The sequence below is a fragment of the Tyto alba genome, unplaced genomic scaffold, assembly GCF_018691265.1.
Source record: "Tyto alba isolate M040663 unplaced genomic scaffold, T.alba_DEE_v4.0 Super-Scaffold_38, whole genome shotgun sequence".
NCBI classification, from domain to species: Eukaryota; Metazoa; Chordata; class Aves; order Strigiformes; family Tytonidae; genus Tyto; species Tyto alba.
This window is the reverse complement of record NW_024881313.1, coordinates 38,491,501-38,516,733: the sequence shown is the minus strand read 5'-3', so window position 1 is coordinate 38,516,733 and position 25,233 is coordinate 38,491,501. Positions and strand designations below refer to the sequence as shown.

At 42.0% G+C, this 25,233-nt stretch overlaps 1 protein-coding gene across 1 annotated transcript in view; it reads left to right on the top strand.

Moving 5' to 3' along the window:
- Positions 1-25,233, top strand: part of OBSCN (obscurin, cytoskeletal calmodulin and titin-interacting RhoGEF) — a 185,984-nt gene that overhangs the window by 93,564 nt on the left and 67,187 nt on the right. The window contains exons 56-71 of the mRNA XM_042802202.1: positions 1,095-1,361; positions 2,562-2,834; positions 3,497-3,763; positions 5,735-6,001; positions 6,575-6,844; positions 7,365-7,631; positions 8,525-8,791; positions 9,624-9,890; positions 10,595-10,867; positions 14,453-14,719; positions 16,877-17,149; positions 17,832-18,104; positions 19,447-19,734; positions 21,205-21,477; positions 22,656-24,011; positions 24,732-25,010. Coding sequence (XP_042658136.1) covers positions 1,095-1,361; positions 2,562-2,834; positions 3,497-3,763; positions 5,735-6,001; positions 6,575-6,844; positions 7,365-7,631; positions 8,525-8,791; positions 9,624-9,890; positions 10,595-10,867; positions 14,453-14,719; positions 16,877-17,149; positions 17,832-18,104; positions 19,447-19,734; positions 21,205-21,477; positions 22,656-24,011; positions 24,732-25,010 — 5,427 coding nt within the window. The remainder of the gene's footprint in view (positions 1-1,094; positions 1,362-2,561; positions 2,835-3,496; positions 3,764-5,734; positions 6,002-6,574; positions 6,845-7,364; positions 7,632-8,524; positions 8,792-9,623; positions 9,891-10,594; positions 10,868-14,452; positions 14,720-16,876; positions 17,150-17,831; positions 18,105-19,446; positions 19,735-21,204; positions 21,478-22,655; positions 24,012-24,731; positions 25,011-25,233) is intronic.

Below are 25,233 nucleotides of genomic sequence, written 5' to 3'. Positions count from 1 at the left end.
GTTATTTAAGCCTATAGAGTACAATGTCCAGTGTATTGACCCCTTCTTCTGACATGATAAGAACAAGAAACTCTGCATCATTGGGATTTTTAAATTCTAATAGATCTTTATTTTTGGTGCTTTGCATTCATTGCTGGCTCAGGCAAATCAATAACAAATCATAAGCCATTTAAAAAAGCATTTTAAAAATTTACTATTTTCAATTTTTATAATGCCTTCCCATGAAGCTCCTGAGAACACCATGTTTAAACAAACCAGGAATAATGTCTGTCATTAATCACCAGTTGTGGAATGTTTGTGGTCATCTCAAACTGTTGGATGGAACTTGTGGCTTTGATCTAAGGCACAATCTTTCAAACTACATCCTCTTGGCTGAACTCGACCCACAAAGCAGCCACTGGGTCAAGTATGAGTGAGAGGGCCCTGCGCTTGTTTCACATGTATCACAATAGGGTTTAGACAGAGGAACCACAAGCACCGAGATTCCTGTTTTCACAGCTGCTCACACGCACACACTTGATGGCTATTCCCTTCTCGTTTTCATCAGTGACAAGCTGTTGTCTGAGCTGTTCCATGTCCTGCTTGAATACATGTAGTCCGTTTGTTTGTGCATCATGTGGAAAGACTCGTTGGTGGTGGTCTTGAAAAGATAGCAGAGAAATCAGAAATGTGTTTAAAGCATTACATCATTTACAGTGTTGGAAGTCATGATTATTTCTATAAAAATGCACAGATTGACACTAGTTTTAATCAGAAAGTACTAGGTTTTGCTTAGCCAAAATCTTTATCTGTGTTGGCGTTTCCAATATCCAGAGCAGATGTGTAAAAGATATAATGTGGATGCCTTTGTCTTTACGGGAAACAAACATATTTGGGAAACTTTGGGATCTTCTCCTTGTCTGGATATACAGAATATAGGTCTGTTTATAGGAAAAAAAAAAAAAAAAAAAAAAAAAAAAAAAGATTTATTATATCGTATAACCTCTTAATTCAAATTTGTTCTGCAGCATCAGACCCCAGATGCCTTGTGCTGAGTTGTGCAGACCTGGCATTCAAGTTAACAGATTGTGTATTAATTGTTTTTCATTCTGCAGCCATCAAACCCCGGCTGAAGCAGCAGCTGAAGAATGAAGAAGTGGAAGCGGGAGGAACAGCCAGACTGCGCTGTGAGATTTCCATTAGCAAAGCAGAAGTGGAGTGGAGGAAAGATGGAGTTGTCCTTCATTCAAGCTCCAAGTACGAAATGCGGCAGGACGGCACCTTCCGCGAGCTGCATGTTCACTGCCTGGAGCCTAGTGATGCTGGAGAGTATTCCTGCAAGGCTGGAGATGACACAAGCTCTGCACAACTGACCGTGAAAGGCAAGACCCATTCACTGGGGCATGGGGATTTTCACTCTAGGAAGATTTTGCAATTAATCATTATTTTTGTGATTAAACTATTGTGATAAACACAGGGCATAGGAAGGGTGTAATAAAAAAAATCTTATTGTCAATGAATGCACTGAAGCAAAGATTCACTCTGTGGCCAGGAAAGGATAAGTCAGCTGTAATTTTTGACTCATGGCTTGAAATATTTGCTTGACATCATACGCATGTGGGTGAACAGATGGTCCATCCCCAGCTCCCAGTCACATGGCAGCTGCATCTGGCCTTAATGTCATTACAGACAGAGCTTGCTTTCAGGTTGGATCACTAGTGTGGAACAATCACCACTAGCATCTCTACAGGCTACTCAATATTATAGATACTCTGTACATTATGCCCAGCTGCACCATTTTTCATGCAGATGGTGACCTCAGATGTACGAATATGTACTGTGTTTGCTCAGATAAAGATTGTGCTGCTTCTCTTTAGGTATTCCCCAGCAGATTCGGGGTACACACAGCTTTTGCCTGTTGCACGCTGTCTGTATGATCTTTGCACAGACCTGCAGGTCCCCAGCTGTGTTAGAAGCAGGACTGAAGCAAACTGAAACATAAATGCCTTGTGCTAACATTAATCCAGTAAATCGTACTATGAGCACAGAGCCAACCAGTTCCCCAGACAGTTTGGTGTGCCAGCACAGAGTACATGCAATTTTGTTTGCAAAAAGAAGATTTTAATGTCATTCTGTGAAGATATCTAAGTGCAAAAGCAATAAGTTTCAAAATTCTGAATTTGGTAGTTAGCGTTCACACTTTATTCACACAATTACAGTGTCAAACATGTAATTTAAAAAAAAAAAAATCAATATTTTATGTATCTCTGAGAAAGAGCAAGGACTAAAACCACTAACTGAAAAATATTGGCCATGTTACCAAGTACACTGAAAGTGGTGATGAACCAGCAGTGTTTGAAATGTGATTGGAGAAGTTGTGATATCTCCATCCTCGGAGGTACTGAAAGCTCAGCTGGACAAAATGTTGAGCAACCTTCTGTAAGCTAGTCCTGCTTTGCGCAGTGGTTGGACCAAATGACCTCCAAAAGTCCCTTCCAGTCTATATTATTTGATGATTCTATGATTTGATCCATGTTTTTCCCTTTCATGGCTTGACTACTGATGGACTGTTTTGTTTGCAGAGCCTGATGTGACCATTGTGAGTGGCCTAAAGGACATGGTGGTGTTGGAAGGGGACGATGTCACATTTCAGTGCCAGGTCTCTCATGAAAACGCAAGGGACGTTGAATGGAAGCTACAGGATGTTGCTCTGCAAAATAATGAAATGAACGAGATCTCGGTGGAAAAAGGAAAAATTCACACCCTGACATTAAAGAAGGTGACTGAGCAGGACATTGGCACCATCACTTTCCGAGTGGGACCCCACATGACGACAGCAGAGCTCACAGTAAGAGGTAAGGGCTCTCTGATGTGGGAAATGAGCAGGATTGGTGAGGTGGCATTTTGCTTATGCTAATAGTGAATTCAAGGCCATCATGGCCATCATTCGCCCCTTGTTTAGCTCATGCTAGTAGTGTGCTTTTGCTTCAGAGCATACATGAGGTACTAACATGGTCTCATACACTGTCATCACTATTGATAGACAGCGGATATGTCACCGGCATCCAGAAACTAACTGGTTTCTAGAGAAATTACTGAGGTAGCTCCAGTAGGTGGATTGACAGATCTCTAATTTTCACTGTTTCCTTTTTATTTTTTTCTTTTTTTTTTTTTTTTTTTTTTTCTTCTTTGGTATTCTTTCTCTAAACTGTTTTGAAAAAAATTCTCAGTCAAACATCCTTCTCCTTCCCCCTCTGAAGCTGTTGGTCTGGTCAAAGTCCCCGTCCCACCTGAACCAATTAAAACATCTGTAAATCTTTTTATTAGTACTTCAGTAACTTCAACAAATATTTGTGAGTGGGTTTCATCCAAGATCCATTCACTTGATTTAACTCAGAAGTTAAACACAGAAGTTATGGTCTTTTTTTAATACTTCACAGTTCAGCAGTAGCTTTAACACTGCAGGGAAACAAGATAAAGGTGACGGTAAATGCCTTTTCTGTGTTTGTAATTTCAGTGCCACCTCCAGTCTTTAAGGAGAAATTACAGAACACAGAACTGCAGGAAGAAGAAACAGCCATTCTCCGCTGCGAGGTCTCCCAGCCTGACGCTGCGGTGGAGTGGAAGAAGGGTGCTCAAGTGATTTCCCCAAGCTCCAAGTATGAAATCAGGCAGGAGGGAACAATCCATACTTTAAAGATTTATCACTTAAAACCAGAGGACTCTGGCAAATACACTTGTGATAATGGAAACGAACAAACAACAGCCACTTTAACTGTTAAAGGTACGTAGTTTTGTTTTGTTTTTCAGACAAGAAACTTGTTCCACCTCCTTAGCTTAGGAGTAGCAAAAGAGTATTATCTACTGTCCTTTACTTCAGATGTACTTTGCTGGCAAAAAACAGTGAGTCCTTTTGTTTTCAGAAGTGAAGTCCTGTGGTGTCCTGAGCAATGAACATGGAGGGACCCAAGCACAGTAACAACTTCCACAATCCTAGACCCAAGGGCCTCTTTCTGGTCACTCAGAAAACCAAGTCTGCAACTAAAATTAGAATGAGACCATTTCTAATGCTTAACCATCCTATGGGCTATATTTCCACCTGGGAAAACGGTGCTCAAGACTTACTTGGGCCCTCAGCTCCAGCTGATGAGCAAGACACCTAAATACTTCTGGTGACTAGGGTCTTAAACATAGGTGTAATGTGCCAATATATAAATTTTTAAAAATCTATTTTGGTACAAATATAATATCAAGTTGATTTTTTTTTCTGAGATACGAGATCAGCAAAAATAAAGAGGAGCCAGGACGTTCTTGTGAGATGACACCTTTTGAAATATCCCTTGATGGTTCTCCCATGAAGGGCACGCACCTGTCTGCTTTCACACTAACTCCAGGATTCAGTGATACCAGAGTATCTATATTGTAAGCAGATCCTCAGATGGTGGCTGTCTGTTTGTGTCTCTACGTGTGGTCCCAGACATGAAAAAAAGCTCCAAAACCAGGAAGCGAGGAAAGCTCTATGGTCACCCTTCATGCCAAACTCTCCAAACATGTTACACCGATGAAGTGGAGAAAAGGATCAGCCTTGCTCCAAGCCAGCAACGAGTATGAGATAAAGCAGATGAGGTCTGCTGTGGAGCTACTCATCCATGACCTACAGATGAAGGATTCTGGAGACTACTTCTGTGATTCTGGCAATGAACAAGCTATGACATCCTTGGTAGTGAAAGGTGGCAAAAAGTTTTCACTTCACCTGTTAGGGAGCTCTAGGTTAGTTTAGATGTTCCATATGTAAGATTGAGGGACATTGTGGCAGAGTCTGGTCCTTTTTTGTGATGACGATTTCTGAATCAACAGCGACCCAGTCTGACAGGGCAGGTCTTCACAAAGGCTTTATTTCTCTCTCCTCCTTATTTCTTTGCTGGCTGCTAAGAGCCCTCAGGGTGCAGAACTTAGCTGCCCAATGGGATGCCTTCACTGCAAATGCAGCTGTACAAAATCATTCATTGACCACAGCCAGTCTCCAGCTGACCCACAAAATAAACTATCCATTCCTACATCACCTGCAAGAACTTTCAGATCTATCTCCTCTTATACACATCTGCCATCTGGTTCTGGTGAATTCACTCTGATTTTTGGAATCCCATTGCAAATGGAACTTTCCCTTGCAAATTCCAAATCAGCCATAACTGTGGAGCCACGAAGGTTCTTCCAGGGAACTGGACTTGAAGAACTAAACTTCTACATGTGGTGCATTGTAAATCAACCCATCAAAACTCCATCTTGACCCATCAGTGATACACATCAGTGCAGAGATTTCCAGTGTTCAACTCTCTTCTGGGTCCAGTTTTCAAATGAGGGGCATTATACAATGATGTTTCTCCATGTGTCCTCCCATACACCCAACACCTCAGATATCGCACATCGGCTTTGAGTTGTGGCTTCGGTACTCGTTTGGAGATACATGCACTTAGTAACTCAAGCGTCCATACCCCTGACTGCTCCTGTGTAAAAAGGAGCACGTTCCCTGGGGTGCTTGGTGTGCAAAGTGCCCAGTGACTCTTAGGGAGTGCAGAGTGCTTAGTCCTCCTGGAATTCCAGTACTTTCTGTCATTTCTTGTTTGGGTTTTAAAGTAATTTTTGAATTGAGTTTGAACTAAATTTGGAATGACACCACAGTTTCATTAAACACAACACTTGGTATCACGAACAGCAATGAAACATAATAGTTTTCCTCTGATTTATCTTGGTTTAGATTTACCAGTAATCTTCACACAACCACTCCGGAACCAGGAAGCTGAAGAAGGCGGCACCATCACTTTGAGCTGCGAAATCTCAAAAACGAATGCCGCTGTGCAGTGGAAGAAGGCCGGGACATTGCTGCGACCAAGTGACAAATACAAGATGCAACAATCTGGATCCGTGGCTGAGCTGACGATTCGCAACCTGAGTGAAGCTGATGCTGGGGAATACATGTGTGACACAGGGAACCAGCAAACCACTGCAGTCTTGTTTGTGAAAGGTGAGGCTTTGTGTGGGGAAAAGCTGAACAGAGGTCACTACTGTCACAGGGGCACAGGATGAAGTAATTTGGCAATTAGACATTTTCCTGTGCCCAAACTGAATCATGGGGATTTCAGAGATGAGAGTGATTTCAGAGGGATAAGAAATGGGTCAGTTATATCTAGGGATTCAGAAATGCATCTTTAGGCAATGGTTCTGTGGTTTAATGTTAATGTCACCCATTAAAATCTGTTGACAGTGTTTTCACAATACTTAGATTGCATTATAATTACGGATTATATATTTATTATACACCCAATACAGTATAACATACATACTTTATAGACTATCATGTTTATGTGCATAATGTATATGCATACATTATACATAAATATCCACATACATACCTTATGCCTCTGTAAGAATGTAACATATTGTTACATGCCCATGTACCTACATTTCCATGCATGTAGTGCTTAGTACTTTGTAGTTTCAAATAACATAATACTTTCAAGAAGGATCTTAATGAAATGTTTAACCCAGGAAGTCTCACTTGAAAGTAGATATCAAACTCTGTTGACCTTTCCATAAGAACCAGCAGCAGCCATAGTGGAGACACTGAAGGATGTCACTTCGTATGAAGGAGAAGACGCCGTGTTTGAATGCAGGCTATCCCAGGAAACAACTCAGGATGCCCAGTGGTTCCTGGGGGACGTTCCCCTTCAATCCAATGAAATGAATGAGATCAGAGTCCAAGGGACGTGTCACACTTTGATCCTGAGGAAAGTGACACTGGAAGACTGTGGGGCCATCAGTTTCAAAGTTGGGCAGCATGCCTCAACGGCACAGCTAACGGTCCAAGGTGAGCAACCTCCTAGGAAGAGGGATTGAGGAGGTACTGGTAAGCACTGTCAACATTGACTTAGCTTCTGGAGAGGTGTATTTCGGAGGGCGGGTCCATGGAAATTTTGGGAGATTCTGCTAATGCAATTTAAGCATCTAAGAGTTACATATGTACATGTGAGCTACTCATTTCAGTCCTTTTTATAGTCCATGGAGTGAAGCAAACACCCTTTGAAGACTATCCAACTTATCCTGAAACAAGCAGCTAAGATATGTCAGAATCAATGCTGAAGAATGTCGAGAATATGCTCTCAATTAATCTCCTACTTATGATATTTTTAGATCATATTTACTTGAAAAAGGTCTGAAATCGCCGACAAACCTTTCCACTAAGTTATACAGATTGATTTTGAGAGACGGGTCATGTCAATACCTTATCTTATTTGTTCCTCTTTGACCTGGTGCACAATGTGACTACAGGCACCACGTTTCGATCTGGGGGCAATGCTGGATTAGTGTTAATACCCTCTTCCCCACAGCTGCTCCGGTCACCTTTGTAAAGGCGCTCCACAGCCTGGAGCTACAAGAGGGTGGCACGGCTCACTTGTCCTGTGAGGTGTCCAAGCCTGATGTCCCTGTGGAGTGGAAGAAAGGCACGTCAGTGATCCGCTCCAGCCAGAAGTGCAGCATCAAGCAGGAGGGGAACGTGCACACTCTGGTCATTCACGATTTGAACCGTGCAGACTCAGGGGAATATAGCTGCCACGCAGCTGGTGGGAAGACCACTGCCAGGCTAGAGGTTAAAGGTATGATTTCCTCTTTGCTCAGCAGTGGTGAGAGGCATGCATGTCAGTTTTTGGAGACCTCTGGTACAAGACAGACATTGAGGTAGTGGATCAAGGGCAGCAGAGGTCACCAGGTTTGTCAGGGGGCTGGACCACATGAAGTATAAAGAAACAAGGGGGCATCTGGGCTTGTTTAACTTTGTTCAGAAGGTTCAGAAGGTTGAGGGAAGACCTCGTTGCTGTCTGCATCTTCCTAATGGGGGTTTACAGAGGAGAGAGAGACAGACTTTCCCTGTGATTCTCAACAAACAGATGAGAGACAACATTCGCAAGCTACAGCAAGAGAAATTCATAGTAGGAAAAAAAAAAAAAAAACAAGCTTTCATAGAGAAGGGGTGGTCAGACACTGGAAGCAGGACCCAGAGTGGCAGAGGAATATCCATCCGTGGAAGACTTCCAGAGGTCCCTTCAGCCTTAATTATTCTGTAATTGATCCTTGGCTGTGTCTCCTCAGGTTGTTTTTAAAATGGTGCAGCCTCAGGTCTGCAGGTGCGTATTCTTCGAGTGCTTTTATCCTGTTCCATGTTTTTAGTTTGGGGCTGAAAATCCTTATGAACTTCAGAAATTAAGTTAGCTGGGAATTTTCTGTGAAAAGAAGTCTAGGATGTGGGGAGAGAAATGCAGCTCCTGTAGAACTGAAATTTTTCCCGATGGTAAACACCTCTCCCTCCTCCTTCTGCTTTTTCTGGCTTAGACCTAGACCTCTTCACCCCTGGCAGCTCTCCTTAGGTAAATGCAGCCAGAACAGTACATGAACTTCATGGATGGTGTTATCAGTACTTTAAAACATTCCTCAATTTTCTGTTTTTGCTTTGCCTGTTTCTAATCTTTGCATCGTTCCCCCCCCTTTCAAGCCCTGCCCGTGCTTTTCAAACACTGGCTGAAAAACGAGGAGGTGGAGGAAGGGTGCACAGCCATGCTGCACTGCGAGCTGACGAAACCCAACGCACCCGTGGAGTGGAGGAAAGGAGAGACGGTGCTGCAGTCAAGTGACAAGTATGAGATCCGTCAGGAGGGCACACACGTTGAGCTCTTCATCTATGATGCTGAGGCTCAGGATGCAGGAGATTATACGTGCGACTCGGGGGATCAGCAGACCACTGCGTCGCTGCAAGTCAAAGGTAGGAGAAGCCTGGCTTGTAGGCAGATGAGTTATGCCTGTGGCTGTTGTCCATAAAGGTGCGAAGAAAGTTTTATCACTGAATTATCATCAACACTGTATCTGTGAATGACAACTGCAGGAAAAGGGATTGATCAACAACTGGTTTTTCAAAGTAGGATGTAGTGCCTTTTAAACCCAATTCTATTTTTGCTGTTGCAATTTTGATCTCACTGTGAGAGCTGGGAGCAAAACTGCAGCTGCTGCTAATGGAAGGAACATATAAGAGCAGTTAGAAAACTTGCCTGCTATCTGACAGTAAGAGACTGGAGACCATACCTAGAACAGGCCCATTTTAAATAGAACCTGAGCAGCCCAAGATTTGTGGCTCTTTTTCTATCAGCTACATATTTGGATTTTATAGTTTTATTCCTTTTATACTGATATTATAGTTTCATTAATTTTAAAGCAACAAGGTCATGGGTTTAGGTTCTGTGTTTAGCCCACATAACCAGCTCCTGCTCAGAGTGTGTGGTTTCAGCGATTAAACGTCCAAATGCTGATTGGTACTATTGTGCCTCTAACTGCTTACAGTGAAAATGGTGTGTATGCCCACATGAAGCCTCTTACAGGTCCTGTGACCTATGGCAATCCTTTATATAGCAGCACTGGACATCTTTACTGTATCCCCATGAGTGTCTGGCTGTGGCACAGCTCAAAGTCCTGCTCTGGGCTTGGCATTGTCAGCAGGCAAGTTGTGGTTCAGAAAGAGGGGAACCACCAAGCCGGAGGAGTTGCAAACAAGTTTTTCACCTCTGAGCGCTCTCACTGATGCAGTTGCTTCTCCACCGCAGTACTACCTGTGCTGTTTAATGAAGAGCTGAAAAATGTAGAGTCTGAAGAAGGGGGAACAGCTGTCTTGCACTGTGAGATCTCCAAGCCGGATGCCCCCGTTGAGTGGAGAAAAGGAGGGGTGGTCATCCAGCCCAGTGACAAGTACGAGATGAAGCTGAAAGGCAGCATTGCTGAGCTGATCATCCATGGTGTAGAGCCTGATGACTGTGGGGATTATACCTGTAGCACTGGATATGAGATCACCACGGGTTCTGTGTATGTGCAAGGTAAGGTGAAATGTGGTGGAAATTCTCTGATTTTGCTGCCTGGATTTCTTACTCCAAAATCTTTGGCTATAACTGGCCATATTTGTCTCAAATGCGAACAGGTGAAAGTCCATTCATTTCTTTTCTGATTTCAGTGAAGACATGAACATTTACATCCAGGCTGAGGTTGGACTAAAGTTGATAAGTTAAAGTATTTCAAAGTACTGGCCGTACTATGTGTCATAACAGATAGTGGTACTGCTGAAAAACTATTTCTTTGGAGAAGTGGTCGTAAAAAGTACTGAAATTCTTGTTATTACTGATCACAGCTTCTATCATTGTTGATATAGTTATTACTCTTTAAAGCACTTTAAGTAAACATTTAAAGCTCAAGCTACCTCTCTGCCTCCCACTTCATACAGTGTCAGTGCAGATGGTTACAGCACCACCGGAGAGCCAGTCATGACCTGGTCATGGAGAAGAGTTTCCTCCTAATGAAAGAGTGTTTGCAGACACACACACTACGCTTGCAAGTGGGTGAAGGGTGGAAGGAGGTTTCTAAACCCCTTAATGAAAATTTTAGCTCATTTTTTTCTGGAACAACATTACAAGTTTAGCTCTCCTGGACAACTTGCACTGTTGCTTGGGCTCGTACTGCAGGAAGCGACATGTATGTGTTTATGCTCTTGTTTTCCTTTGGCACCTTCTCTTGCTCTATTATACAGAAGAAGCAGCAGTCATAGTTTCTGGTTTAAAGAACACAGACGTCTTTGTGGGTGAGTCAGCCACGTTCACCTGCGAGCTCTCACACCCGGGCGTGAAGAACGTGCAGTGGTGGCTCGATGGATCTCCCCTTCACAACAACCTTGTGACTGAAATCTCTGAGCAGGATGGGATGGTCCACACTTTAACCCTAAATGACGTGGCATGCCATGACTCAGGCACTGTCACCTTCAGAGCTGGGTCCCTTATATCTTCAGCTAAATTATTAGTCAAAGGTATTTCATTGTTAGAAAGAGACACACAGCCACCTCTGGACTTGCTCAGTGCACTACTGCTTCTGCCTTCCAGGCTACCCTTACTAAATCCCTTCACAATTCTTCTGTATCCTGCAACCCTCTACTTCTGAAAGTCACCCATACTCATGCCAGAAGTCTTACAGATACAACCACATCGATTTTTTTCAGTGGTTCAGGTGAGGAAGGGTTGCAGGGTCAGGGCTGCTGCTTTCACTTGACATGTAAGTAGAGCGGAACATAAACCACTATGGTAGCATCTGATTTTTTTTACACTCCCTTCAACTGTTTTTGTAATATCACAAAATATTATGTAGCTGGAAATTCACAGAATTACTGTGCTGCTCCATAGTTAGGCTTCTGGTACTGAGCTCAATACGATTCCAAGACAAGACTTTGGGCTGTTGTATTGATGGCTCCAGAGCTCTTCCTGGAAACCAAGGGGTACATGACATTGCGGTAATACAGTGACAAAACAAGCCCTGTCTGTTGACTTCCAGAATAGTAATGGTCATCACTGCACCAGCAAAGCTTTCTGGTCTGTTGAAGAAACATTTTTCTCATTTGGTAAGGGTAGCCACAAGCCGCAAATAACACTGAGCTCCAGACTTGATGAAGCAAGCTCTTTCACATCCAGTCCTTTTATAGCCATGGGGATGAATTGTTATTTTTCAGACAAAAGTAACACTTATTCCTTGCTTAGAAAAAGGATTTGTATATATGTAGATATAAAGAGTTAAGATATCTTTATTAAAATCTACCCCCATGTTATAACTGTCTACTATAACAGGAATGATCCTCAATATGGAATTGTAGTCAGTGATTGATGTCTTCTCCTCTGTATAATGTATTCTGTGTTCAGAAAATTTAACTCTCTGCAAAGATAAAATGCCAAATCACTTCTTCCTAATATCAGAAGGATGTAGCAACACCATAGAGTGCAAACCCCACAAATCCCAGGTCCACTTGTATCAGTTTTGAGTATCACATTTTCTGTGACAGAACCTGGTTCTGAGCTCTCTAGGTAAAGAACTCCAGTGGGCCTAAAATATAAATTAAAAATAAAAGCATCATTAGGTATTCCACTCAGTCAAATAAAGAAGTTTTGATTTCACAGAAACACAGCATTGTTGATGTTGGAAAGGACCTCTGGACATCATCTTGTGCAACCCCACAGCTCATGTTAGTACACATATGTATGTGGATATCTTGTGCTTCTATTAAGACAGGATTTCTTTAATGTGAAACTGAATCACAGTAGTACATGAGTATAATTGGATTAGGATGAGAAAGGTATTTAAAAAATACCTCAGTTACATTGTGCTCAATAACACTTGATTGAAGAGGAGAGTAAAACACTAGCAAATTTCTAGCTGTGCTTGTGTTAACAACCTATTTTGTACATTCCAATGTCCAGGAATTTAAATATAGACTTCTCTTCGAACTAGGTGTATTTCGGTCTATCTAGCTATCCATGGCTTGCTCCTCATCAGGGAACAAGTTGTCTTTCTCTGTTCCATGTGTCCCATTCTCCTGGTGTAAGGCATGTTTGTAACTGGATATAATCTGTAAGTAAGAGGTCATTACAGATTTTCTTGGTGGGCCTTCACAATATCCTTGCCCTACAAGCACATTCCTTCAGGGGCCCAGCACGATGGTATCTTCACATATGGGCAGGGGGAAATCGAAAAGTTCGGAGAGATGACCACTGCCTTCTGACCCCCTTGTGCAGGGTGAGAATTACAGGCCCCAGGGTACATGTTGGCTCCTAAATCTCAAGGAGATTTTTGTCATTCTGCATGGATGAATAGAGGCACCAAGGTCTCAGGCTAGCAGTGGCAAAGAGCAATGGGGCAGTGGAACCAGGACACCTTCCTTCTCCAAGACCACAAGGGACATTTGCTGTGAGGAGCACGTGTCTGCATCTTATGGAAGGGGACAGCAGTAGCTTGCTCCTTATCTGCACAGATGCCTTCTTGCTCCTTCAGTCCTGGTGTAACCAAAACAGCTCCATGATCTGCTATCGATGCCTCCTCTGCATAATCACACATGCAGACACACAGAGTGGTAGCGGGAGCCTTAGGGAGCAGGATCAAGCCTTGCAACAACTTTCCAAAAGACATTTGCAAAACTATCTTTGCTTCCTAAGGTGTGCCTCTAGCATCACAAATCCTCAACCTGATGAACCAGTTTAAAAAGGAACATTCCAGACAGAGGTCCACTGTAGTTTATTCTAACTGGCTTGTGATCAGAACAACTGAGAGATAAGGTCATATATCAACTTTTTCTTACTGTCATAATTTTATGTCTTATTGTAGTCTTATCAATTTCTTGGGGGAGTTGACATAGATCTGCTGAGAAAGATGTTGCAGGGAGACTTCCATTTTCAGATTTCATTCAGATTTTTCTTTTCAGCATATATATTGTAGTTGTATGAAAGTGGTCCGATTTGCTGTCTCAGGACAGACTCCTTGGCTGCTTTGGAAGGTCACAATATTTTGAGGTTAGATGTATCTACTATGCTCCACATCTGTGTTCTGAGAAGCAGGACTAGTATTTTAAAAGAAAGACTAGATGCTTAAAGGCAGCCTCATGGATCTTACCTTCTTCAGTGGAGCTGTGTATCCAGCTTTTCCCAGCATCTCATGGGCTCTCAATATGAAATTTCAGTGGCTCATGCTGCTTCTCTAGAGTCTCTGTTGCTGAGGAACACATGATTAATCAAAACAACAAGTACCTGTCTCCTGTGAGGTGCCCTTTTTTTGTTGTAGTAGTCCTGGATCTTTGATCCTCGTGCTGTCAATGACTCCTGACATATAGCCATCACCACCACAGGACAGGAATCACAGAATCCTAGAAGGGTTTGGGTTGGAAGGGACATTTAAGATCATCCAGTTCCCACTCCTCCTACCACGGGCAGGGACATCTTCCACTAGACCAGGTTGCTCAAAGCCCTGTCCAACCTGGCCTTGAACCCTTCCAGGGATGGGGTAGGAAAGAGTATTTGCATTTTCATGTTGCATTTCTTTCCAATGAACATTTGCACTTTGCTCGTACAAGGAGCCACCAGTAGAGTTTGTAGCACTTTCATATTTTTATGTGATAGAGTGTTGCAGGGAACCACTCATGGCAGCTCTTCCATTGCCTTCCTCTATTGCAGACCTGTGCTTCTGCCACATTCTGGGAAGCAGAAGTGTTTCACATCCAGTGCTTCCCAGTCTAGGGGGTCTCAGTAATGATTGGAGGAACACTAAGCCTGGAGGGAATCCCATCAGATGTTCTGCACGGAAGTTCATATTCAGGACTGTTAAAGCATAAGCCTTAATTGCTGATGGCCCATTTTCCAGTGTGATAGCTATATTCTAATATACCAGTTTCGCTTCGATCCTGCTTGATGCTGACACAAGCACAGACTAAACTGCTAATCCCCAGTGTGCCCAGTAAGCTCCCTGCTTGCACTGTCACTCTGCTTGCTCCCCACGGGCTCTGTGCTTGTCAAAAATCTCTAAGTTGCGATTTCCATGAGGATCCACTAATGCATGTCCTTCCTGACGTGTTGGTTGACAGATCCAACCATTGAAGTGGTCAGTCCCATGCAGGATATAACTGTTGATGAAGATGGCACAGCAGAGTTCATATGCCAATATTCTAGGCCAGTACACGCCATATGGAAGAAAAATGATCAGGAAATACATGCAGATGGGCAGCGAGTGATTATCGATCAGGACTGGAATGTAAGCATGCTAAAAATTAAACCTACGGTACCGGAAGACGCTGGCATCTATTCTTGTGAAGCTGAAGGCACTAAAGTGATGGCTGCACTTGATGTTCAAGGTGAGGTCTTCCAGCCAAAGAGGAAGACTATCATGGGTTCCAAAGAAAAGAGGTGGAAAAATCATGGCAGCACCTCACAATAAGTGACACATCAGATACCAGCTCTTTCGTACTGCTGACAGTGATACTGCTGGTTTGACAGTGGTACTGTTTGGTACTGATAACAATGATAGAATTAGTTGGGCGTTAATGGGAATTTATTATGAAATTGCACCATTTCACTGGAACTTAATTTTAATTAACACTGACTTATTACACTGCTTACACATCATACCTCTTCTACAATGAACTGGAACATCAGTGTAATGGGATGTATCCTGCTGAATTATTGTAAAATAACAGATGTAATGTTGGTCCACGTGAATAATAACAGTACTTTTTGCTGTTACAGAGTGCTTTTTGCATACAGTGTGCCTTAAAACCAGTAGTTAATGGATAGCATGGAATTTAATTTTATTCTCAGCAAGCTAAGGTAGCTTGGTATTTTACTTATTTCAAATAGTGATCATTCAGGAATTACCTCCTCCTTGTCACCAGCATTTGTGAGGGCCCCGAGAAACAACAAATAAAGAAATTAACAATAGATTTAGGGCTTTATGTTAATGTTTCTTTCTTATTTCTGCTGTGTATGGAATTCTTGGTTTTGGTCACCATGTGAACTAGTGTGATCAGCAAGACAATGGTTCTGAATTATTTCTGAATTTTTTTTTTTTTATTAGGCATTTATGTCTTCTTGCCTAACCAGAGTTGTGAGTACAGAAGAATAGGGTGTTATTTATCATAATATTTTCTACATTGATAAATGATTTCCGTTTTAGGGATTTAAAAATATGTTAATGAACATAATCTAAAAGCATCCCATGGGAGGTAGGATTTGCAATTGTCTGCTTTTTGTAGTTAGGGAAACCAGCACTCCAAAAGTGCACAAATAAACAGCTTGGATTAATTCTAACAAAATTATACATTTTCCAAGGATTTACAAACCCCTCATTGTTCTCCATAAGTATGAATATTATAAAATGCAGAAGTTTTTTAGTAATTCATGCTTTCTTATTTTTTGCTATTGAATAAATTGATTTGGTTTTGGTGGGTTTTTTTGGTTGGTTGTTTTTTTGGGGGGGTTTCTGTTTTTTTGTTTTGGTTTGGTTTTTGTTTTTTTGGTTTTTTTTTTTTTTTTTTACTTAGAACAGTTCTAGATAATGGTTATAGAGATCTAAGCAGGAATGTCACAGGGTGTTGGTTTATAGTATAGATCATGCTGACCATTGTATGGTATTTGTGTAAATTATATTTACTGTGTGTCCCTGCTGTTATGCATGTAATTTGTCCATGTAGCTGGTCTAGCACAAATTATATTCACATGCACCAGCCCACATTTAATTTTGCATCAGACTGATTCTTTATGTACAAATGCCAACTGATGCATGACTCTGCAGACAAATGGAGTGTCTAGATATGTGCATGTTTCTGACCACACAATTCACCACACACGCATGAGAAAATAAACCTAACGCATTATTACAGAGCTTTTGAAATAATTCAGAAATTTACTATTCAAAATACTGTTAATAGAGATTTTAACTTTTTGTGTATTTCCTAGAGGCAGTTTTGTTAGTGCAGATGACAGTCACTTATAGCTTTTCCAGCGATCATATTCTCTCATATTTGCTTTGCATGAATGGCAGTAAGATTTTATCATGAGCCATCAGTGGATTCACATCTCCCCAATTATGATGATAAGTGTGCTGCCTGGGAGATCTGTGGGAAATATTTCCTGATGTGGGACAGAAGGAATTTGGTTATACTTTCTCTTCCTGAGCTTTCCCTTCCTATCGACTACTGGCCTGATTCATACAAACACCAACATTTTTTTTCTTCATTTGTGAAAACAGAAGTCAGAATTCTGGAGGAAGATGAAATGTTAAAGCTTAAAGGTCCTAGAGGTTTAACATTATTTTTCAACTATCTCACTATTCAAAGTGTTTTTAAATATAGTATTGTGTTAGAGCATGGTTGAAATTGATAACTAAACCTACAAGCACCATTTGTCACATCCACACTATCTCTATCAGCTTTCCAGTAGTGGGAATCATCCAGTGCTCCAAGGCTTGTTAATATTCCAAACAATTAATACTGTTTGCTGTCCTCCTTTGCTAGCCAAGAACAGCATTGTCCAGGGCTTGGAGAATGTGGAAGCTGTGGAAGGAGGGGAAGCCCTTTTTGAATGCTATCTTTCCAAGCCTGAGTGCTACAACTACAACTGGCTGATTGACGATGAGCCTGCCAAAACTACAGAAAACACTGAGATGGTTTACTTTGAAAATGGGCAGAGGCATCTGCTGCTGCTGAAGAACCTAACTCCCCGGGACAGCTGCAGGGTGACTTTTACGTGCAGCGATGCGGTGACCTCAGCCTTCCTGACGGTGAAAGGTAACTGAAGCATTTCTGCATGGGGAATCTTAATTTTCTGATGGGAAAGGGCAAATGAAGCTGGAAAATATGGTGAATAGCAGAGAGTAAAAGTTGCATTTGCTGCTTGCTTCTTACCTAAATCTTCTTCCCACACAATAAATGGATGATTTTTTACAATTTCATTTTTTTTTTCTTGTTCTATATGCCACAATGTGGATATAAGCAGCATCAGTTGGCAATGAGTTAGCAGCAAATGACTGTCTTACAGTTGTCATGATTCTGATGAGTTGGGTCGTGTTTATAGGTACTTCAAAGTTCTAGAGATGAGCATTATATCAGCAACAACATTATATCTGTATCCTTGTATTTTATGCTATTACTGGAGACCCCTGTGGGGATCAGAACCCCTTACAGAGTACAAGAACAACCATCTTCAGTCATAGCATGGCATCTCCATTTTTGTTTTCAGCTACTTGGGAAAGAAAGACATTGCTAGGTTGGTTTTTGCTCCTGAAAGTTTTGGAAAGTTTCAGTCCCCAGTGATACCTTCTGTTCTAGTGAAACACATAAACTTGGTTTTAATGGTCTCCTTGGTTTCTGAGGCCTGAATGTCCAGAGCTTCAACGTAAATATTCACAAAATCTCATGCCTGTATTTGTTTCTGTAACTGAGGGGTTTGATTACCTATTTTTATCTATAGGATGGCGCCTACAGATCTTGCAGCCTCTCAGAGACGTGGAAGTCTCACCAGGGGAGGAAGCTACGTTCAGCTGTGTTCTAAGTGAAGCTGTGCCAATTAACGAAGTTGCCTGGTATAGTAATGACATAGAGATCCAGTCAGATGAGGACTGGGAGGTACAAGCAGATGGAAACAAATACAAGCTTATTCTGAAAAAAGCCCAACCACATCATTCTGGAGAGGTGACCTTTGCTTCCAGGGAAGCAATTGCATCAGCGAAGTTGTCTGTGATAGGTAAGTGTCTGTCATTCTAGCCCAGTGGCACTTGAAATCTGACTTTGGTATTGAGCTACAACACTGAATTTTCTAATCTTTGTGCTGATTCTTTTCTCTTTGCCTTGTATGTCCCAAGTTAGTGGTTTTAGTCTGAGAAGATGCAGCTGGGCTGCTTGTTCTTTGACCAGAAACAGTTCAGCTGATCAGAAGAAAATTATATCAGGCTAGTGATGGCAGAGATGTTCACCAGCTTTCTTTAGGTGCAGTATTTTGTCAAATGTAACATGGGATCTAATGAAAATCAATTTGCTCAGAGTTCAACATCACCGTAATCTCTTCAAGTAGAGTGCAACCACTATTCCAGATTGATGAGTTGCATATTAAAATCTTCATGTGGGTGAGATCCATGAAACACACACCGTGTTCTTCAGAGATACATGAGTTAATAGATCTTGGAGTACTTTGTAAGTAGAAAAGACGATAGTTGCTTACCTGCCTCGTGGGGCAGGTTAGACCAATGACTCAAGCGCTCAAGGTCCGGCTCCTTCGCACAGTGGGATAGGTGGGTCACCCAGAAATGGTCACGCCAGATCAACCCCAATGATGGTTGTGAGATAATTGCAAGGTGTTTTAGCTGTATGCTGTAGCTGAGATGTTCGAGAGCTAGTAATTGACCATCGATTCCTTAAATTAATAAGGGTAGTCTGTCTGTCTAATAATTTCTGATTTACTTAGTAAATGCCTTGAACCTGAAGACTAAAGGAATCATTTCTGTCTTGAAAGCTAAACATTTTCCAGTGTACCAAGTATGACTGTCAGCAGCCAATCTGTTAAGATATCAGACCATTCCCATTATGTATTTATTAGTTATTGCCTGATGCTGTGACATATATAACAATTACACAGAAATTGAGTGACTTGGTATTAAGTTACTAGAGTTACTCTGCAGTCCAACAATAACTTGATTTCCATTAAGACGAGGCCTGAAAAAAATTATAAAAATCAAATGTACTTGAATCTTTCTGCTAAGTTCCTTGATAATATGGACAGTGTATGGTCATCTTTATTTTGAGCTGGGTGAGACAAAGCAGCAGGAAAAAGTCACAATAATATGTAATATTAAGTATGTGAAATGATAGTCAGAAAATGAATGTTTGTCATCAGCAGTGTAGATCAGGGCAGACAGAGGAGAAATCCATGGTGCACAGGTATGTCTCACAGCCATGGGTGTTTACCCACTCAACTTTACAATAAGACAAATACTGAATGTGTTGTGCTTCCTTCTCATTGCTCTTGGTTGCGTTAGTATAAAACATTATTGCTTATGCTGTACATCATGGGAACTCTGTTGTGCCTTCAGCCCACCCTGATCCACCTGAAGAACCTGAAGTTTTAAGTAAGAACAGCCACTCTGTTACTCTGTCTTGGTACAAGCCGTTGAGCGACGGTGGTTGTGACATCCTAGGCTACAATGTGGAGAGGAAAATCCCAGGTATTGGCTGGCAGTCATGCAGCAAAGGCATTATTCCAGACACGGAGTTTACAGTGGACGATCTCACCCCGGGTGAACCTTACAGATTCCGCGTCTCAGCTATAAACAAAGTTGGGGCCAGCGAGCCAGTGCACTTCCCTCAGATGGTGCGGCTAGGTGAGGATGGAGAGATGCCCCCATGGAGGACCGCAAGCTGCTGTAGACCTTGTGTTTCGCATGGCATGCCTGCTTCACCTGTTCCAGGCGTCTCCTGGAAGAGTTCACTCTGCAACTTTTTTCAGAGCTTTGCTGCCAACACAATAGAGGAGAAAGCTTGGAAAAATTATTCTGGGCTGCTGCAAACAAAACCTGCTTCATTGTTAGTACTCAACACTTATTTTCTTCAAACTGCATCAAGCTGTCTGGCAGCCTGCACTGCATCCATGTGTTGCCTGGTCACCATGAGTTTCTTTTCTGGTGGAGTTAGGATGGAATGAGTCAAAAGGGGCATGTTGGAATGCATTTGGGGTAACCAAGACCCTGGTACCGATGCACTCTGTGGGCAGTGTTGTTTTCTTCACCCATCTTTCTCTTTTGTTGTATTATTTGTGTATCTTTTTCAATAACCATCACAAAGAAATATTGGAGGACACCATTCCTTTGCTGTCTGTTGGTGATATTTTGGAAGCTACAGTGGGATGGAGAGTCAGTCCCTCAATCTTTTCTATCTTGTAACTCTTCCTGTGATAGCCAAGTGCCTGATGAATCCCCTGAAGTGAGAATAATAATTAAAAAGTCTTCTTCTGTTTAAGGCTTAGACACAAAATGATGTTTTTGCAACATAACAACTGCCAGGGTTGGACCCTGATAACTCTGCATATGCAGACTTTGTCGATAATAAGCACAGGGCATTTTGAGCAGTGGTCCCCTCACCCTGGTAAGACGGGCAGAGGGGCAGATCACTCTCAGGAGTGTGCTGCTTTGGGGAACTCAGCTGCCTGCTTTCCATCCCAGTCATCTCTACATTTAATGCATTTGTCTTGACTTCATTTTGAGTGTCACTATTGTACAAACAGCATATCATTGGTAGCCCTCCTTCCAAACTAAAGAAGATACAGACAATTTTTATTTTTAAATTCGTTATGCTTTTTGAGAATTTTTCCTCTTCCTAAGGTAGCATAATTTTTTTTTTTTTTTTTAACTTTCAAGACTGGAATGAATGCTGCTTTTAATAATGTCTTTTCTTTTTAATTCTTTTCATTGTTTCTTTCTTGTCTCACTTCAGAACTGCTTCCCTTCTAAATATTAAGATCTTCTAGAATCTGTAGGACTGCTTGAATACTGGCAATGGGTAAATGAAGAGCAGCAAATAAACACAGGAATGGGAAAAATGCAACCACTTTTGCATGTGTATATTTAAATGGAGTCGGTTTTACCACTGGGAGAGTTTGTGAAGTTATTTTGATATTATCTTTGGAAGCGCAAACTTTGGATGCTGCCTCTCATTTTTCCTTTGGTTGTCTACAACAGCTAAAGAATCTATAAATGAAGGATGGGATGCTTGGGTATTTTATAGAGAGAACTCAAGTGCCTTAAAGCCAGATTATGATGTGTTCTTTGTGTTAATTCACTTTTTTGTAATTACAGAACCTCCAGTTACAGTCACCCATCCTCTGGTGGGAGGATCAGTCTCTGAAGGGGCGGTGGCTCGCTTGGAGTGCAAATTATCCAGTGAAACTGAAGAGGGAGTGACATGGTTCAAAGGAAAAGAAGAAATACAAGCTGGGGGGAGATACGAAATCCTCTCTGATGCAAAAAAGCAGATACTCATTATTCATGCATTTAAACCTGAAGATCAAGACACATATACCTGCATGGTTTCTCCAGAAGTCAAATCTGTTGCCAGCTTGTGTCTTGAAGGTACAGAGAGTGCATTCCTGTGGTATTAAATCAGTTCTGTTTATGGATGTACAGGGGTATCTCCATAGCTTGGACTGGAATTTTTTTTTTTTTTTTTTTTTTTTTTTTTACAAGCTGTGATAACAATCCACAAAGAATTGTTATCTTCCTGTTCAGTATTGTTCAGCATGTTTCTGAATCCCTAACAGCTTTGAGCTGCTCAGATAAGATTTTCCTGACTCAGATATTAAAAGTGTGATACAGTTATCTCTACATGGGTTTCTGGTGCCCTTTGAGATGCTTTAGGGTACTCTGTCTGGCCTTCAGCTGCCACTTCAGAAGATGAGGGCTCTTTTGTATGTTCCGCTTGGTATCTATCAGCACTCTGTCCTAGACATCCCAAATGGCTTTAGGTCATAGTGCTTAGAAAGCTGAATTGTGCCCCTACAATGGGATTTGGTGGCCCACACATGACATGTCATGCCATTGAGGCACTTCAGGATATCATCCCTGTCCTCCATCTCCTTCTTCAGAGGGGCCCAGAGTCCTGTGTTGTATCTGAGAGCCACATGTGGGTGTCCCAGACAGCCTGGAGCATCTCAAATGGCACTGGGCACTCTGAAGAGGCAAGTCGGTGTGTCCCAGAGGGTGTCACAACCCTCACCTAGACACATCTAAACTGAAGTATTTACAGGCAGCTACATCTGTATAAGATGAGAGACTCAGCTCCCATTAAAACCAGTGGGGATCTATTTAAGCCAGTCAGTGAAGCCCTGTCTAGCTGTAAAATAAGATGAACCTGGAATAGCTTTCCAGGCTCCACTGGCAGTCTTAACCAGATACTGATTGCAACATCCAAAAATTGCAGAATTTTTTTGTTGGGTTTAAATGCAAGAAAAAGGGGGGAAAAAAGGGTGTTTGGCCATGTTTTATGCACATGCATAGAATCACAGGATAGTTGAGGCTGGAAAAAATTTCTGGAGATAGTTCAGTCCACCCTGTTGCTCAAAGCAGGGCCATCTGGAACAGGTTGCCCAGGTTGATGTCCAGTTATATTCATTTCACATTCTGTTCTTAATAGAATGCTTACTTAAATCCCACTGATACTATTCTGCCCAGGCTTTAGAATAATGTTCCCATAAACTTTATTAGAGTTTACTCACAGACTTTTAACATCTTATCAATTTAATTGCCCTCAGTTCCCACAGTGACAATGCTAAAAGAGATCGCCAGGGAAGCAGCCCCTGCAAGCCAACCAGAAGAGCTGGTGGATGGGCATGTACAGCCCAGCTTGCCCCCTGAGGCTGCTCAGGAGGGAGACCTTCACCTCCTGTGGGAAGCCCTGGCCAAGAAACGCCGGATGAGCCGGGAGCCCACCTTGGATTCCATCAGTGAAGTGCCTGAAGAGGACGAGAAGCTTCAGAAGTTGAGGAAGGAGGAAGCAGAGATGTCTCACTATTACTCAGAGGAGTACTCCACGTGTGATGAGCTGGCTAGGACAGGAGAAGCAGATTTCTCTTTCACCAGCTCAGATGATGAGTCTAGAGCTGGAACGCCTTCACTGGTGAACTACCTCAAGAAAGCTGGGAAGACAAGTATCAGTGTTACTAGCAAGGCTCAGTCCATCTCCACAGGCAAATTATGGAAACAGTGGGAGAAATCTAGTGTGGAGACTGTTGTGGCTGCCCCAGCTGCTAAGCCAGTTGAACCAGAAATGCCAGACTTAGACGATCCTTCCATGAACAAGGCTGCTGTGAAGATCCAGGCTGCTTTCAAAGGTTACAAAGTCAGGAAAGAGATCAAGCAACAAGAGTGCCCGATGTTTACTGAGACCTTCAAAGATTTCTCTGGTGAACCTGGAAGCACTCTCCACCTTGAGTGTGTGGCCCACAGTAAAACTGACATGAAAGTCCGTTGGCTGAAAGATGGGGAAGAGCTATCAGATGGTCGCTACTATCACATAGACAATTACAGTGATGGGACCTGCTCTTTGATTATCACTGGTCTGGATAGGAAAGATGCGGGTAAATACACCTGCGAAGCATCCAATAAATTTGGCAAGGTTTCACACAGTGCTAAGGTGGTTATTGGCACTCAGGAACCTCAAGTTCTTCGTAAGGAGAAGCAGGTTAAACAAAGCACTGACAGTGAGACAGAGAGCTCGTCTGGCAGTGAACTGGATGATGCTTTCCGTAAAGCAGGAAGGAGACTCCATAGACTCTTTAGGGCCAAGATCTCAACAGAGATATCTGATGTGGAGGAAGAACTCTTTGTCAGTGCAGATGAAGGGGACATAGATGTGGTCGACCATCAGACATATCGTGAGGATGACCAGTACATCTACATCAAGTTTGAAATCTTGTCTGAGGCAAAAACTGCTGCCACTCGATTCAGAGAGATGTTTGGTGCCCTGGGAATTCCCGTGGAGATTGACATTTTGGAACAAGGCCCTAAAAAAATTGAATTGCGTATTGGGAAAGCAACACAACCCACCCATGGGAAGTTTGCACCACCAGTTGTGAGACCTCCACCACCCTTGCTGACTTCTGATACAGGTAGATGAAACAAATCTGCTTATTCTTTGGAAAAGACAGCTGGAGCAGGTCAGAATGTCACCTTTTCACTCATGAATAACTTCCCAAAAGCCTTTGTTTTTCATTTGGTGTAGATATTTTTCTGGAAACACTGCACTTTTGGAAAAACTGATGAATTTTTTATTCTTTTTCATTTTGAGTGAGAGGAGGGAGGTTAGTGATGAAGGAGAGAGTTGCGAAGTATTGACTTATCTACAAAGCTGATTTTCACAACAGAAATGTCCCCTACTACAATAATATGGCCATAAATGCTATGACTATATGCTATATGATTATAGTTTATATGCTATGTGATTATATGTTATATTGTGAAAAGCTGCTTTTCACAATAGAAATATCCCCTACTACAATAATACAGACATAAATTCTATGATATACTTAAATAAATGAAACAGTTTTCAGAACAGTCCTGAGGAAGAAAAGACAAGGCAAGGAGAGGAACAGGGGCAATGTATAGTTTGCAACTGTGGTATTGCAATGCTTATGGTGTTATGCAATATCTCCAATAGTGTTTGTCAGGCAATTTCTTCTTGACTGTTGTCACAGAGAAAAGACATCCCTTTGCAATTAAAAAATCTAGAAGACAGAAGTCTTCAGGCACTGGGCAATGGTGTATTTAAAATACATCTTTTAACACAACCATGTTTTTCCTTTCCTCTCTCCTAACTACCCTGACTTTAGCTCCCATGTTCATGACTGAGCTCCAAAACCAAGAGGTGCAAGATGGATATCCAGTCAGCTTTGACTGCATTGTTGTTGGCAAACCACTCCCCACGGTTCGCTGGTTCAAGGATGGGAAAGCTATTGAAGAAAATGATCATTATATGATCAACGAGGACCAGGAAGGATGCCATCAGCTGATCATCACAGCTGTGGTCCCCACTGACATGGGTGTTTACCGTTGCCTTGCTGAAAACAACATGGGAGTTGCTTCAACAAAGGCTGAGCTTCGAGTAGACTGTAAGTCTCAAAGTCACTGTTGAAAAAACAAGGGAAGGGGTGGATTTTTTTTTTTTTTCAAGAAAAACACCATTTACATTAAAAAGAACATATGCATTGCCCACAAAATGTGTTACTTGCAAAATTCCTGTATTCAGCTGGGTTTTGCCAACTCTAGAGCAAGGCTCAGAATAAAGCTTTTCAGATAAATCCAGGGACGTGTGGGATCCTGCTGCAGTAACAG